Below are 13,925 nucleotides of genomic sequence, written 5' to 3' on the forward strand. Positions count from 1 at the left end.
TTATAACCTTGATCTTCTGAAGGTTACATACATCCTCTCAATTGTCCTACCTATGCTGCCTTATCTGCTGCAGAAAAAGCCCGAGCCTCAAGTGCCTAAAGTCCTCAGGAAATACAATTCCCAGCCTTCTGAGGATCTTTCCCAGCCTTTCATATCGCTTGAGAGGGAGACACTTCAGGAGGAATAAGAAGGCCGGAGCAGTCCCTGAGCGGCTGACCAAGCTGCCAGGAGCCCCTCCAGCTCAGGAGGATGAAGATTTACCCACCGGTTGCCGCGGTGGCGTGGAGGCCTGGGGCTGCAAAGTGCTGCTCTCTGTGCCCGCAAACCCTCTAACCTCTAAATTCTAAGGTAAGAGCTACGCAAGATTGATTAAGTGAAGGGGGTGTGGAATTTGTCAGGTGGTGTTCCAGAGGGCGTAGGGCTCTCAGAGGTGACTGTGTGGCAGATGTGAGACACCAAGAGACCAAAAGGAATCCACGGAAACCATGGGGGTGCCCACCGGTTGGATCCTGCAACCTGCTGCCCAGTGTGCCGTGCATTAGAGTAAAAGAGCTGTGTTTGCTCAGTGTGGCACCCTTTGTGGAGCACAACTTGGTGTCGGGTCTCCCCTGGAGTAATGTGGTTATGTCACGTGAGCGATGTGACATAACGTCATCACGTCTCAGTCAATGGAGAAGCTGGAGGTCATACCCCCCCCCCCCCCAGTATTTTTTTCTCATGATAGTGTCACTTACTTCTGCCTGCTGGAACACCGGGGAAATGGGACAATCATAAAATAGGAGTCCCACGTACCTTCAGAGACTGTTTACCCTGCAAGCCGGAAACACTCTTGGACCATCACAGGGATTTAAAGAACTAGTACTTTAGGACACGTGATTCAGGAAAGAGTGCTTACACATTTTCTCGTGAATCCAGAAATCAGTGAGAAACATCTGCCCCAGCTACCTTTATTTATTCTGGACACAGAGGTATCCTTACGAAAGATGTTTGGATTCATGAAAGCTTCAATGTCTCGAAATGGCCGGAAAGTTCTGTGCCGGGCAGAGAAAGTCTGTGTGTGAGAGTGGACCCACTCTCGCTTGTATTTCCACCCCACATCCTTGGTCCAATATCACCACTTTGGGATGGTCTGCATTTTCCTTCGAGGACAGCATCCCGAAATGCCCAGTGAGGTGCCATCTGTCGGTTTCTGCACTCCATTGCCACGTGCCTAGTAAGTCTTGTAGGGATGGGGGGAGGGGGGATTACCACGTTACAATAAAACATGGCAACGAGTGTGTGGACTGTTTTGAACACCATCTTTGTTTTCAAGATATATTTAAAGAGTTGGGATACAGAATGGCTTTTTTATGATTGTGAAAGCCGTCCCTTCAACCAGGAATCACAGGACTTCCATTAATCCAGTCATGTTTACAAGGTGTGTGTAAAGCCCCATGGAGGATGCCCTGACCCCCAGCCTCTCTTGCAGGCGTCCTTGGTGCTGGGCACTGCTGAGAGTCACCCCCGTGGGCTGCCACGGCACTGTGGCATCATCGCGGACTGTTCAGGATGGCGGGATGGACATCACAGACACTGGGCCCGGTGTCAGCTACTACTCTCAGCAGATGACCAGATCTGTCATGTCCGCACAGGTCGGGGACTGGAGGCTCCAGGAGGCTTCTGAGTCCAAGGTCAACTTTGAGTTTACAATGCTCGCCCAAGGAACAACTTCCTGATCCTGACCATCATCAGCGACTACCCAGGAAGGGAGCAAGTCTAGTTGTAGCAGGCCAGGGAAGTCTAGAAGAGCCGTCCTTTATTTACTTACTTCTTTCACCAAACCTAGAATTTACACGTGGACCTGCTTGCTACTAACTTCCTAACCCTTATGTGTGTTAGCATGACACAACCAAGACAAGATGTGATAAATGTGGGGGATACAGCAAGTGACAGGCATACACCTAATTGAGTTGGTAACTTGTGAATAAATTATACTGGCCATTCTCTGTATAGAGTATCAGAAAGTGATATGACCACATGAATGCCACCTTGTCCCTAAGACACATAGACATACACATACATTATATGCATGTTAATACCTATGTATTTGGATATAAGTGTGTGTGTGTGTGTGTGTGTGTGTGTGTGTACTTTTTTTTTTTTTCAACATTTATTTATTTTTGGGACAGAGAGAGACAGAGCATGAATGGGGGAGGGGCAGAGAGAGAGGGAGACACAGAATCGGAAACAGGCTCCAGGCTCTGAGCCATCAGCCCAGAGCCTGACGCGGGGCTCGAACTCACGGACTGCGAGATTGTGACCTGGCTGAAGTCGGACGCTTAACCGACTGCGCCACCCAGGCGCCCCTGTGTGTACTTTTTAAGAGTGTGAGCAGCTAAGTCTAGGTGAGTGGCTGTGAATTAAATGGCTATAAATCTATCACTTTTACGGCAAATCACTGAGGTATTCTTTAGCGGTGAACATAGTTTTCCACATAATTTTATTATATCCTTTAAAGATAGCATTAGTATTAAATAGATCCACAGGCAAAATGTATTCTGTGGGAGTATCGTTGACATCTTTGTTTATGAAACTCGGCAGACATTTAAGTTAGTATTTTCATTTGAATAACCCCCCTCAGTATGCACCACAACTTAAAATATATTCTAAAGATAAAGCACTTTGGTGCTCCATGCTATCCATTTAACTTATCACCATCCTGAATGCTACAGCATTTCATAAAGTTAATTTTTAAATACAAGTATGACTCTTGACCTTGAGCATGGTTTGATGCTCACTTCCGGTTGCATCCAGGCTTTCAGTGACTTGCTATTTCCCTCCATCATAGCACTTGGTGTGCAGACAGCACCGTTTGTAATAATCCAAAGTAATGGGCAGACGTGACTCAGGCGCCCTCCCAGTGCCTGTGAGGAAGACGCTCACAGATTCTGTAGAAGGTGACCCTGAGACTCTCTGCCACACGGCCAAGGCAACAGCAGGACAGAAATCGAGTCAAGCTGGCATGTCCGATGAGAAAGCGGCTTTACCCAGAGCCTGGGTTTCACACGAGTCGAGGGTCTAGTGCAGCGCCCCCGTGAGGGTGCCTTCACTGCACTCTCTGAACGGCCAGGCCCCTTAACAGCAAAGCGTGGTCTCTGAACAGTCATCTTTGAAGTTAGCAGAGATGGCAGAGTGAAGACGTCTGGTCGCCCCTCACCAGAAACACCGTGAGCCAGGACGACGGTCCCACGAAGAGGCAACTGTGGAAGGAACAGGCACTTTCTATCAGTAAGGTGGCATTTAACACACTGTGACCATCCCGGAGGTCACTGTTCCTGTCTGTACTGCTTTTGATATTTGCTCAACCGCCCTCGTCAACGGAGCAGGAATAAAGCAGTGTGCGTCCTGCAGCCACCCAGAAACCGAGTCTCCTTTCCCCACCAGTTAAAACAGTGATACTTTAAATTATGTTGAAACTTTAATTACAGATACTTTTGCACTCAACATCTGAAAGCTTGGATTCCCTCCTTTTTTTTTTGCATAAAGGCTGTCGAGGCGGTTAAGCTAAACCCTGTGTCTTTCCCTATGTACATATCTACACCCAAGTCTCTTCTCTATTAATGAAAGGTGTCTTGATTGCAGTTCCAAACCAACTCCACACTGGATTCCCAGGTCGTAAAGCAGTTTTGAGGGAGGACAGGAAGCGACTGCGGTATAGTGGCAAAAAAAACGCCATAGCTTGATATCCATTTAAGTTTAACTCGGAAGTTTAATAATAATTACAGGGAAGAAAAGAAGAGGACTTAGCTGTCACCCTGCCCCCTCTACCACACACACTAGCTCGACACTCTCTGCGGTCTTAAAGTGCAATTACTCTTGAGAAGGCACCCAGGCCTGGGATCCCATGGACGGAGTTCAAAGCAGGAACTTCAAACAGCGCTGCTCAGGACTCAGGCCGGGAGGGAGGGGGCCGGACAGCAGAAAAGGAGCCACAGTTCTCGGCCATTCAAGTGCATCACAAGAAGTGTCCTTCCTTTTTGTAAAGAAAACCTGTAAGTTGTAAGGAATCCTGGTGTGGAAAAACATATAGCTTTTTAACAACTTCTATCTGAGGACGTGCCACTGCAGGAGAGTCAAAAGGCCAGCAAGCGTGGCCAGGAGCAGGGGACGAGCGCTCCTCCCTGGCGCCCGGCTCCCATACTGGTGACCCCGGTGGTCCTCGGAGAAGTCCTCGGCTCTGGGCGCAGAAGACGCACACTGGACTAAGGGCATCTGATAGGAGGTGGCTCTCTTCTCAGGCCTGTCCGGACTGGACCCGTCGCTGGGCCTCTGGCCGTTGAACAGCAGATAGCGGCCGCGGGCATCCTGCTCCATTTTGAAGATCTCGTATTCGGTGTGAGGTAGCTTGATCCCCAGCGCCACACAGCCGTTGGTGTGGGTCACGTCCTGCTGGACGCCCACCTGCCAGGAGCCCTCGGCCCCACACTCGTTCCCATTGAAGACGTTGAGGAGCGAGGCTGTGGCCGCATCCATGGGGGTGACCTTCATGTGGTTCACTGAGAAGGAGAGACGACAGGGTGGTGACTCTAAGGGGGTGGCGTGCGGTGAAGAAAGCACTCTGTCTGCACAGGCCACCTGCTCTAAACCCGACCCTGCGCAGCCACCCACCTGTCGCGGCCTCCCTAAAAGCATTCCCCAGTGGGAAGAGTTCAACGTGTTGGTCCGAATGGCCGTCACATTGAATACAATGCAGGTAGACTGTATTTGGTGTATAAATGCGGAGCCCAGACTGTGGTTGACTGCCTGTTAGTGTGAAATCAAACTGTCACACAGAGGGTCTCCAAGGAGTTGTCTTTGGGAACACTGACTCTTCGGGATCGACCAAATATTCGACGCAAACTGGAATTTTATTTTTATGAAAGGTTTGGAGGTTTTTAGTTTTGCTGTCATGTCACACACCTATACTAATTAGCACCTATACTGGCCCATAGATCAGGCGACTAAAATAAATTAGGCTGCGAGCAAGGAAAATGTGAGTAAACGCATTAAATAAAAAATCCCAGTGCTGAGAGGGCTGTTTTTGAAAGACCCCAGGGGATTATATTTTATGTATACCAAGGCAGCTTCGGGGTGGAATCAGACAGAGATGGTTGTTCTCTTGGCCAAATCTAGCAAAGGTCCATATTTCCTGGAGAAAATCTTTCTCTCTAAGAGGAGGGTTAAGATGCCCTGGGACTTACCTGGGTCAGCAGAAATACTTCACATTAAAAAGACTGAACCACGGAATGCCATCCTAGAAGGGGTCACACCCAGTTTCTGGGCCACCTCTCTTTTATTTGTCAATCACATGACTGACTCCGTCTTAAAAAGGTGTACAAGCTTAAAAGATTCTAGAAATAGAGGCCACAAGGCCTCCCTTGCTGATAACAGCCTGGTGAATTTCACCCCTCACCTTACCTTCCTCGCTTAGGTAATCATTGCAAATCTCAAACCTCCTCAACCCAAGCACATGACAACTCTTAAGCACGTGACAAACAGCGCTGGAAAGGACAACTGTGGGAGCACCTGCGGTGTGACTAACACCTGCTCTTTACTGCCCACTCAAGAAAGTACACTGAATGCAGCAAGTAAGTGTGATGTTATTACAGGGGCAGCTCAGAGTCGCCATGAGCTGTGCACAAGAAAGGAAACATGCAGACTTGAGGCTTCATTACTAGGAGAACATGCTCCTTGACCACATCTGACACCGTGCACAGCGGGGTGGGCGGCTCCAGCACTGTGGCCCATGGGCTGAGCCACCCCTGTTGGCCCCATTCTGAACAGAGAGGACCTCAGAGGCTGTGGCGAATGATGAGCTTGAAGCAGAAAGTCCTCCCTAATCTCTCCCCCAACATCTCTACCAGAAGAAAAACCCTTTCCCTCAGGCTCTGCCTGGACAAAAATGTCCCCAAACTGCCCACTTTCTCACCCGTGGGGCTGCTCCCTTGGGAGTCGAGGCGGAAGCCCTACCTTTGAACACAAACTCAGTTCCTCCCATGACCCTGGAGGAGTGCACGCCCCGGCTGTAGCGGCCCTTGGCGTAGATGGTGAAGGTGGGGTGCTTGCAGACGGGGTCGGAGTAGTGGTAGTAATGCCCTTCCCAGGTGTTATTGTTGTCATGGAAGATGAAGTGACGCGTGAGGAAGAGGACCTCGGGCCGCACCTCGCAGCGCTGGCTCACCCACTCGCCGTGCAGCCCGACAGTCAGGTCAGCCTTGGGGGGCAGGAGCGGCGGGCGGTGCTCATCTGACCGGTGGATGATGCGGCAGGCTATGCAGGCGTGGTCGTGGTTCTGGAGCCAAGAAACAAACACACGGAGAGACGTTTGTCTCCACGACAGAGCAGCGCACACATGCTTCCTTCAAGTGAGGCTCACCAGTGGGGCCGGGCAAGGCACCATTACTAGCCACCTGGGAACCCAAGAGACACCTGGAGCTACGCCCTTGGGCACAGACAGGAGGGTCGCGGTGGGTGTGTGTGCGCGCTGGTGTGGGCTCAAGAGTGCACCTGTGAGCACCGACATCAGGGACTTGTCTATTTCAGCCGCGATGTGTACTCTCTTTAGAATCCTATCACACGTCCTGGACACTTGACTTCAGAAAGGCGAGCCTCATCTCATACCCGTTGGGACAGCTACTCTGAGAAACATCTGAGCCTAACAGTGTTGACAAGGATGTGGAGAAACTGGAAACCTCGTGCACTGCTGGTGGGAATGGAAAACGGGGCAGTTGCTGTGGAAAAGAACTACCGTAGGAGCCAGCAACCCCACCTCCGGTTTATAGTCCGAAGAACTGAAACCAGGGTCTTGAAGAGACGGCTGTTCACCCGTGTTCACAGCGGCGTTATTCACATGGCCAAATGATGAAAACAACCCGATGTGCACTGACGAGTGAATGGATAAACAAGATGTGGTCCACGCATACAACAAAATATTATTCAATCTTGAAAAGGGAAGGGAATTCTGACCCACGCTACAACACAGATGAGCCCCGACGACATGACGCTAAATGAAATAAGCCAGATACACTTTGGCTCAGGTCACGATCTCGCGGTTTGTGAGTTCGAGCCCCGTGTCGGGCTCTGCACTGCCAGCTCGGAGCCTGGAGCCTGCTTCCGATTCTGTGTCTCCTTCTCTCTCTGCCCCTCCCCCACTCGTGCTCTGTGTGTGTCTCTCTCTCTCTCAAAAATTAAGTAAATGTAAATAAAAAATAGGCCAGACACAAAAGCACGAATAACTGTACAATTCCACTTCTAGGAGGGACCCAGAGTGATCAAAGTCAGAGACAAAGGAGAACAGTGGTTGCCAGGGGCTGGCGGCGGGGGTGGGGTGGGGGGGGTGGGTAGGTTTCGGGGGGGGGGAGGGGCGGAACGGGGAGTTAGTGTTTGAAGGGGACAGAGCTTCAGTTCAGGCAGATGAAAAAACTCTGCGGATGGATGGGGGAGACGGCTACACAACGGTGTGAACGTACTCCATGCCACCGAACCAGATACCTAACATGGTTAAGATGGAAATTCTGTGTGTGTATTTGACAGATTTTTTTTCCCACTAAAAACAATGATGAGACACACAAAATAACACACACAAAAAGGATAACGTTCTAATTGCTGGGATGACAAGGGGAGCTGCGTAGTAAGGCAGGGGTCCTTTCAAAGGAGGGCATAAAGGAGGAGGCCGGAAAGAGGGCGAGAGCAGCGGCCTCTGAGAAGTCAGCACGCACATGCATTTGGGTCTGCTGGCCCCGAGGTTTCAAGGTTTATGGGCTCTTCATTTGCTTCCTGCTTTATAGCTTTGAGCCACTTAATTAGTGCAAGATAGCTGCGGCTCTTCCGGGAGTGCCTCCCTGTTGCATTTGCTTCAGAACGCTAACAGAGCCTCGGAGACAAGGGCCGTCTGTTTAGGGTTGTGGCTTAGAAAACCTCCAGTGAGTAGAGGTGACTGCCAGCCACATAAATGCTGTTTGCCTGGATGGCTCAGGGCTCCCCTCAAAATGCCACGGTCTAGAAGACAGCAGAGCTGGGTTCTTGAGCACCCGCGCCATTGCCTGGCTATCTGACCTCAGTCAGAGGACGCCTGTGTGCCAGGGGCTGCCTGCCCCTGGCCGTGGGGAGTGTCTCTCTGGAATTCTCCCTCCCACACCGGCTGTGGCAAAGCGGACAGAAGCACGAGGCAAATCTAATCAGTGCCGTCGCAGGAGGGTGACAGTTGTGGCCCGCTCTCAGGGGGACAGCTCCCGGACACCGGCCTGGGGTTCCCCCAGCCACGGGGCCCAGGGTGTGCAGCTGCTCAATGGTGTGGCCCCAGGCCCGAGTAACAGCGACTGGCAGGCACTCCCAGGAGGGCACACACGTGTTTCCCAAAGTCAGGAATCCAACTTCCCAAGGCCTTTTCATTTTCAGCACTGACTCAGCGTGATGTTCCTGCGCTTGTTTAGTTAAGTGCTCGGATGTCTCTGAGAGCGAGGGAGCTGCCCTCCCTCCACATTCTCCTCCAGGGAGAACTCAAGGCTCACTAACTTGTCACCGTGCTTGTTAGATGAGCCTAGATTGTCACTGAGGGGAGAGAAGGCTTCCTTTGCTAACACCGATTATGGCTTGTAGATGGTAAGATCAAGTGGGCCGCCAGAGAGTGAGATGAAGGCCAAGTCCTCACTGTGTTGGGGTCCCGATGCATCTGTTACACATTCTGTGCACAGAAGGAGAAGTTCTGGCCAGGTCCTGGGAGCCACGGGCCAGCCCCATGCTTTCAGCGGTGACTGCCGGCTGAGCGGCTGGTGACCTTGGGCAAGTCACTAATCTCTATTCCAATGTCCTAATGTGTAAAATGGGGGTCATTCTGCTTGCATAACTGCTGCAAGAAATTAGCAGTAGATTAAGATGGCTCCCACTCAGTGCACCCAGAATCACTTGGGGAGAAACTTCTCAGATGAGGCCCAGGGAGCTGGATCGCAGGCATGCATGGCATTTGACAGGAAGACTAAATAGAGGCATGTCTCTCACTACAGGTGCAAACACAGGTTAGGGTGGATAAGATAGAAATGTAGTTAAAGCACCACCGAATGCAAACTGGTGCAGCCACTCTGAACAGTATGGAGGTTCCTCAAAAAAAGAAAAACAGAACTACCCTACGACCTAGCAATTGTACTACTAGGTATTTATCCAAAGGGTAGAAAAATACAACTTCAAACGGACTCAGGCATCCTCATGTTTACAGCAGCACTATCAACAATAGCCAAACTATGGAGAGAGCCCAAATGTCCATTGACTGATGACTGGGTAAAGAGGATGGGGTATATCTATGCAATGGAATATTACTCAGCCATCAAAAAGGATGCGATCTTGTCATTTGCAACGATGTGGATGGAGCTAGAATGTATTATACTGAGCAAAATAAGTCAATCGGAGAAAGACAAATACATGTGGAATTTAAGAAACAAAACAGATGAATATACGGGAAGAGGAAAAAAGGAGGAGAGAGGGAAATAAATCACAAGAGACTCTTAACTGAGGATTGATAGAGGGAGGTGGGTGAGGGATGGGCTAGATGGGTGATGGGTGTTAAGGAAGGCACTTGTTGGGATGAGTACTGGGTGCTGCATATAAGTGATGAGTCACTGAATTCTATTCCTGAAACCAGTATCATGCTGTAGGCTAACTAAAATTTAAATAAAAAATAAATAAACATAAATAAATAAAACAAAGCACCACCAAATTCAGTAGTTTTTTCATTATGTATTTTCTTAGTCAACTATCAGGAGGGGAAGAATCCAAACTTCTTACCCTGGAATGGGGTTCTGATATTCAAAGTCTGGGATGCAAAGTGAACAAAATGTCTATAACACATATGAAGAGGAAGCAGCCTCTTAACTGCTAACAAGTGTCATCATGACCAGCACCTTTACCAAACCATACCTGCTCTCCCTGGTCCCCTGCCCCTGCCCCACACAGTCTGAGTAAAACCAGCCCAGTACTCAGATCCAAATCCCTGAGATTTCACAGACAGGACAGCAGCGTTCTGGTGCCCGGGCCTATTGTAATAGGCAAGGATGCTGAGCTGTGCAGAAGACGGCTCTGGAAAGAAAGAGGACCGTCCAGCCTGGCTGAGGCTGTTCCAGAAAGGTGCCATGGTAGCACCTGGAGTCCACTTGGCATTTTTAAGAATAATGGGGCAGGGTCCTGACCTTTGAGATGGGGACCTGGAGGAAGAATTCCTGTTTGGCGACAGAGAAAAGCGGGCCACAAGCAAAGGAAGCTCGCCGTCCAGGAGTTGGGTCGGTGAGAATTGAGGGACACAATGGGAAGAACCTGGCCCTTAGGTATTGATCTTGCCAAATTCTTAAACTATTTTAATTGTGGTAAAATATACATAACACACAACTTGCCATCTGAACCATTTTTAGTGCACGGCTCCGTGGTACTAAGTACATTCACTCGGTTGTGCAACCATCACCACCGTCTACTTCCAGAACTTTTTCCGTCCTCCCGAATTGAAACTCGGTACCCAAGAAACAACAACTCCCCATTCTCTCAATCCCAGCCCTCGACAATCACCCTTGTACTTTCCGTCGACGCTAGGTCCCTCACACAAGTGAAAGCATACAGACTTACTGTTTTTTTGGGACTGGCTTATCTCGCTTAGCATAATGCCCTCAAGGTTCATCCATGGTGCAGTATGTTGCAGAATTCCCTTCCTTTTTAAGGCCGAATAGTATCTCAACGCATGTACGGACCACACTTTGTTTATCCATTCATCTGTTGACGAACACTCCATTTTTTGAATTTTTTTTTTTCAACGTTTTATTTTATTTTTGGGACAGAGAGAGACAGAGCATGAACGGGGGAGGGGCAGAGAGAGAGGGAGACACAGAATCGGAAACAGGCTCCAGGCTCTGAGCCATCAGCCCAGAGCCTGACGCGGGGCTCGAACTCACGGACCGCGAGATCGTGACCTGGCTGAAGTCGGACGCTTAACCGACTGCGCCACCCAGGCGCCCCGAACACTCCATTGTTTGGCCACTGTGCGTAACGATGCTATGAGCACAGGTGTACAAGCTATTTAAGACTCCACTTTCAGGAACTCTGGGCATGTGCTCAGAAGTGAAATTTCTGGATTACACTGTAATTCTGTGTTTAACTTTCGGAGGAACCACCATACTGTTTTCCACAGCAGCTGCGCCATTTTACACCCCCACGCACGGTACACAAGGGTCCCAATTTCTCCACATCCCTGCCAACTGGTATTTTTTTTCTCTTTTTGATAACAGCCATCGAATGGGTATGGTGTGCTGTACTTTGATTTATGTTCCCCTAATGAGGAATGATGTTGAGCATCTTTTCGTGTGCTTATGGGCTATTTGTGTATCTTCTTTGGAGACGTGTCTATTCAAGTCCTTTGCCCATTTTTTAACAGGGTTGCTTTTCTGGTTATTGCCGACTAGTAACTTTTGATAACAACTTTTGAGAAGGCATTAAAAAACCAAAGATGTAGCAAACAGGGGTGGGATTTTTGACCTCTCTGTGGATATTATCACCAAGAGACCAGTTTTAGTCATGGTTAGGTACAGGGGAAACCACTCTGTTTTATGGACAGATTTTTAGATTTTTGTGCTCTTCATTCCCACCATCCTCGGCTTGAATAAAACCCCAAAGGCCTATAGGAACAATGATGGGGAAGCAGAAATTAAGACCTATACACTGTACTGGCTCTAACGTTTCTCTTTTTCAGGATGCTTTCCTTAAATCGCAGCTCTTCAACACTACTAAATGAGAAGAGTTTTTCGACATGAAGAGTCATGTGTAGTATGGAATATCACTTGCTTTATGCAATTGCTCTCTGTTTCGGTCCACACTCTGATACGTGATTCTCCTCTGAGAAGCTGTCGGTTTGTAGGCTCTCCCACTGGGCTTCTTTCTACATCACTCCCCTCCCTGATTCTTAGAAAGGGCTGCTTTGAAGTCTGGGTTTCTGAACACAAAAGATCTGAAGGTTAAAGCAAAGGGACCAGAATATGTCTCCTTGTTACTACTCTTTCCACCAACCATAAAAAGCTTTAATTCTGAAGGAGGAGGGGAGAAAAAAAGATCCCTATGTAATTAACATCGTAAAAGAAAACAACCAAACTTACTCTAAAAACGAAAGATAAACCTTCAACATCATAAGCGAGCAATGTTCTAGGCAAAGAGTGGGGTTTTGCCCACTCTGTTCTCCTGCCCAGCGCCCTGGCAACACGTCAGCTAAGGGCAGCTTTGCACACACAGGCCATTTGATTCTGAGGAGGTTCAAGTACACCATCCCCTTAGCTTTACAACCTCTCAAAGACACCACGGGGACACTTCATAGATGAGGCCACCAAGGCACAGAGAGATAGAATAACATGGCCCAGATGACTTTACAAGCCAAAAGTAGAATCTGGAGCATAATTTGGTCTTGGGCTTTGCTGAGTGCTACACCCTGGCCCCAGGCTGTCTCTTAGGCTGAGGTCCTGCAAAGAACAGATGTCTCCCTGTCAAGGACTCGGGTCCCTGGGTAAAGGTCTTCTGTGGCTGATGACTGATAGGGATTCTCTAGGCTTTCTCTCGTTCCTTGCCAATATTTATTTCTGGAGAGATTTGGTGCGTCGACAACATTTGCTGACAGTATCCACTTGTTTCCAGCGTCTTCCCAGAATGGAAGAAATTACTTGATATCATCTTGCTGTGAACAGATCAACTAGAAAAGCAGGATGAATAAAACATTTCTTGGTCTAAAAGTTTTGCTCAAAGAGGAGGAGAAATGGGCACAGATGATGGAAAGTTCCTTTCACAGAGTTTTCTTCCATGGGATAAAAAACATTCATGTTTCTCAGGAAGAAACCTGCCAATGACTGAAGCTGAAAGCTTTTTTATTTATTTTTTTTTTTTACAACTCCGAATCTCCACACATTTGATTAAATTTCTACTGTAGGTATTCCTACACATACAGACTTCCCAGGGCCTTTCCATTTCACTGGAGAACAACTTCATCAAGCCTTTTGAAACTAAGACCAAAGTACTCTCCCTTTCTCCGACTGCACGTGACATCTGGGGGGAGCACGGAGGGTATGATAAAGGTTCGAGAGTGACAGCCTGATTGCTTGAATGCGGTCACTGGCTATTTAACAATATGAATAGATTAGGCCAGCATTCATCACAAATGAGAGCTGACCACCTTGTGGAAGGGGCCTCACTGGGTGCTTTTCAGATCTGGGATCCCAGGAGTTCATGAACTTGGGCTCATTCTGACCACCTCAATGAGTCATGATGATTCTGCTTTCAGGAGGAAGCAAGGGGCACAGCCACGGTCACACCTGTTGTGTCTTAAAACAGCAGCTTTCGGGGCCACAAGCGGTGGCTGATGGTGCCCACGAAGGGACGGGGGATGGAAGGTGGATGGAAGAACACAGGCCAGGTGGGTTGCTGACTCTCACGGATCACATCTGTCTCCCGAGGCAGAAGTCAACTCCACACTGTCTGCATCCTGGAGTTTAGAAGGTGCACATGTTTGGGGGCGGTGGGGGGGGGGGTCTCTGGGAGCAACCCTTCATTTCCTAGAACGGCGTTCTCTAAGAAGTCTAGAATCTGAGACGTTAGCCCACAAAGGCCTTTCCAGTTTGCAAAACATCAGCAAATCACACAAAAGACAATTTTGCCTCCACCTTGCCTACACGTACACATTATGTACAGACTCAACAGCCAGATGTAAAGGGCCCTAAGAGGCTGGTTCTTTAAAACAAATGACTTCAAAAATGTTTCAGAAGAAAATTTCTCATAGATGTTTTTGCTTGTTTCTTATACTCTTATCAATTTAAATTCATTTAAATAGTTGAAGTAGATTCATTGTAATAATTAAATTAAATCTGCTGTAAATCCAGCAGACCCCAAGGTCTGGCCCA

General features: G+C 48.7%; 1 protein-coding gene across 1 annotated transcript in view; it reads right to left on the minus strand.

Annotated features, from left to right (window-relative positions):
• Positions 1-2,461: 2,461 nt before the first annotated feature.
• The window catches only part of APCDD1 (APC down-regulated 1), a 34,202-nt gene continuing 22,738 nt past the window's right edge, over positions 2,462-13,925 (minus strand). Inside the window, exons 4-5 of the mRNA XM_047828093.1 lie at positions 5,989-6,310; positions 2,462-4,535 (exon numbers count right to left, since the gene is read on the minus strand). Coding sequence (XP_047684049.1) covers positions 4,084-4,535; positions 5,989-6,310 — 774 coding nt within the window. The 3' untranslated portion in view covers positions 2,462-4,083. The remainder of the gene's footprint in view (positions 4,536-5,988; positions 6,311-13,925) is intronic.

The sequence above is a fragment of the Prionailurus viverrinus genome, chromosome D3 (genome assembly GCF_022837055.1).
Source record: "Prionailurus viverrinus isolate Anna chromosome D3, UM_Priviv_1.0, whole genome shotgun sequence".
Classification (NCBI taxonomy): Eukaryota; Metazoa; Chordata; class Mammalia; order Carnivora; family Felidae; genus Prionailurus; species Prionailurus viverrinus.